The following is a 1,993-nucleotide window of genomic DNA, read 5'->3' on the forward strand; positions in this document are numbered from 1 at the left end:
CTACAGCTCCCGGGGGGCGGTGCGCGCAGTCGGGCCGGGTCGAGCGGCGGGTGAGTCACGTGCTGTTCGAGCTTTGCCTTCGCGGGATTTGCGCGCCGCTCTCCTCGGTACGTGGGCACGGTGCTCGGCTGCGCCCCGTGGGGGATGAGCCCTGAGCCGCCTCTAATGAGCTGTTAGCGCTGAGGATGAGCTGCACGGCAGCGTTAAACCGCGGTAATTCCTCACTGGGATAACCGCTCACCGCATCCTGCACCGGCGAGGGTGAGAAAGTGGGGAGGCACTGAAACAAAAGCCGCAGCACCGGCCAGCACGGTGCTCGTGTGCTGAGCACAGAGAGCTGGGTGCCAGGGGGCCTCTGCAGTGCAGTGCAGGCGGTGTGGAAAAGGCGGCACGGCTGCGGGGCTTTCTGCCAGTGAAATGAAACTTAAAAGGGGAAGAACTGCTGCTGCCATCGGGCTGAGAGCCACCAGTGCCAGGTTACAGGGTTGATAAACAACTCTGTGTGTCTGCAGAGTTGTTTGATGCCTCAGAGACAGAAGGTTTCTGCCTTCTTTTGCGTAGTGAGAGCTTCCTGTGGCCGTGCTCTGAATTGCACGCGCTGCTCACTGCTGTGTGTGTGCCGTATCGAACCATCGTCACTTGACCATGTGCAGACACAATCCCGACAGAAAAACAGGAGCTGATGTTTCTTTGATCACCTCTACCATCCTCATGTTATTGTAGCCATTTAGAACACAATAAAAGTACTCTTCAGCGTTGTAACGTTTGTTTGAATTTCTGTTGGCCTCAACAGATGACAGCTGGTCTCCTGTTTGGATAATAATTGCAACGACTGTATGTGGTACAATCTGGATTTTGTCTGATTTCCACCTGCCATGAGGGCAGGCAGCATCTGCCACCTTTGAGGTTAGCATATTTGTTTTGGGTAAATGGCATTTGTTTGTCAGTGTGGCACCAGATGGAGCTGCACTGTATAGCATCACAGGAACTTGGTTTAAAGGTTTTTTTGTTTGTTTTGTTTTCTTTTAAAAATGCACATTTTATTTAAGAATTCTGTTATTAGCGCTTAGCAGTAATCTGCTGATGTCATCTTTCCTTTAGTAATGTAACCTTTAAAAACCTGAAGTCCTGTTTGTCATTAAGAGGAAGATGCATCTATTAGCAAATATGCAGCTCCAAGACCCCTTTTCTGAACTTATGCAGCACGTAGGGGTTGACAGAAGAAAATGGGGATAGCACTCACAGCATTCTGCACTGTGGTCATGAGCTCCTGCTTGGATGAAGGGAAAATCTCTCACCAGCTGAAAGTATCCTGTGGCATTAACTGAGCCATTCTTTGTGAGCCAGTATAATTCAGCAAGTGGGACATCCAGAATCGCTTTATTGGCCTTATGTTAAAAAGAAGAGATGCATAAACTGATGGAACGAGGCCTTGATAGTAATCTATAGCACTCTGGATACTGCATTTCTCTGATCTCTAAGGTCACACAGGAGGCTCGGGCTGTGCCATGGGATGACCACTATGTGCAGGGGAAGCTTATAAGGATTTTCCTTTCAGCATTTATCACCAGGTTCTGAGGGAAGCCCAGCCTGCGTGATTGTTTTTGTCTATCTGCTCCTTCCTTTTGTAGCTCTAGAGCTCGCTGACTGGTTTCAACCAGCAAGACATAGGAATTTCAGTGGCAACTGCAGTCCCTAAATAGAGAGCTCCACTAGATGAAGGAAAGAAACGGTGCTGAGTAACAAAGAGGCAGATCCCTGCCTCACTGAGCGACTGCTGACCCTTCAGCAACGCATTTCCAAGGGATGGAAATACACAAGCAAAAAATGATGATAGCCTTGCTATCATCACCAATGGGCCTCGCCTCGCCATGACCGCCTTTCCCACAGGAGCAGGCCCTGTGGCAGAGGACAGGCCCGGGACGTCGCAGCGCGCCCACAACCGCCTCCGCCCGCGCCCCCCGCCCCGCTGTACCTGCTCCTCCCGGCCGCC

At 51.1% G+C, this 1,993-nt stretch overlaps 1 protein-coding gene across 1 annotated transcript in view; it reads left to right on the top strand.

The window, feature by feature from the left end:
- Positions 1–1,871: 1,871 nt before the first annotated feature.
- The window catches only part of FYTTD1 (forty-two-three domain containing 1), a 13,375-nt gene continuing 13,253 nt past the window's right edge, over positions 1,872–1,993 (top strand). Inside the window, exon 1 of the mRNA XM_010716783.3 lies at positions 1,872–1,971. Within this exon, the coding sequence (XP_010715085.3) occupies positions 1,872–1,971 (100 nt within the window). The remainder of the gene's footprint in view (positions 1,972–1,993) is intronic.

The sequence above is a fragment of the Meleagris gallopavo genome, chromosome 11 (genome assembly GCF_000146605.3).
Source record: "Meleagris gallopavo isolate NT-WF06-2002-E0010 breed Aviagen turkey brand Nicholas breeding stock chromosome 11, Turkey_5.1, whole genome shotgun sequence".
NCBI lineage: Eukaryota > Metazoa > Chordata > Aves > Galliformes > Phasianidae > Meleagris > Meleagris gallopavo.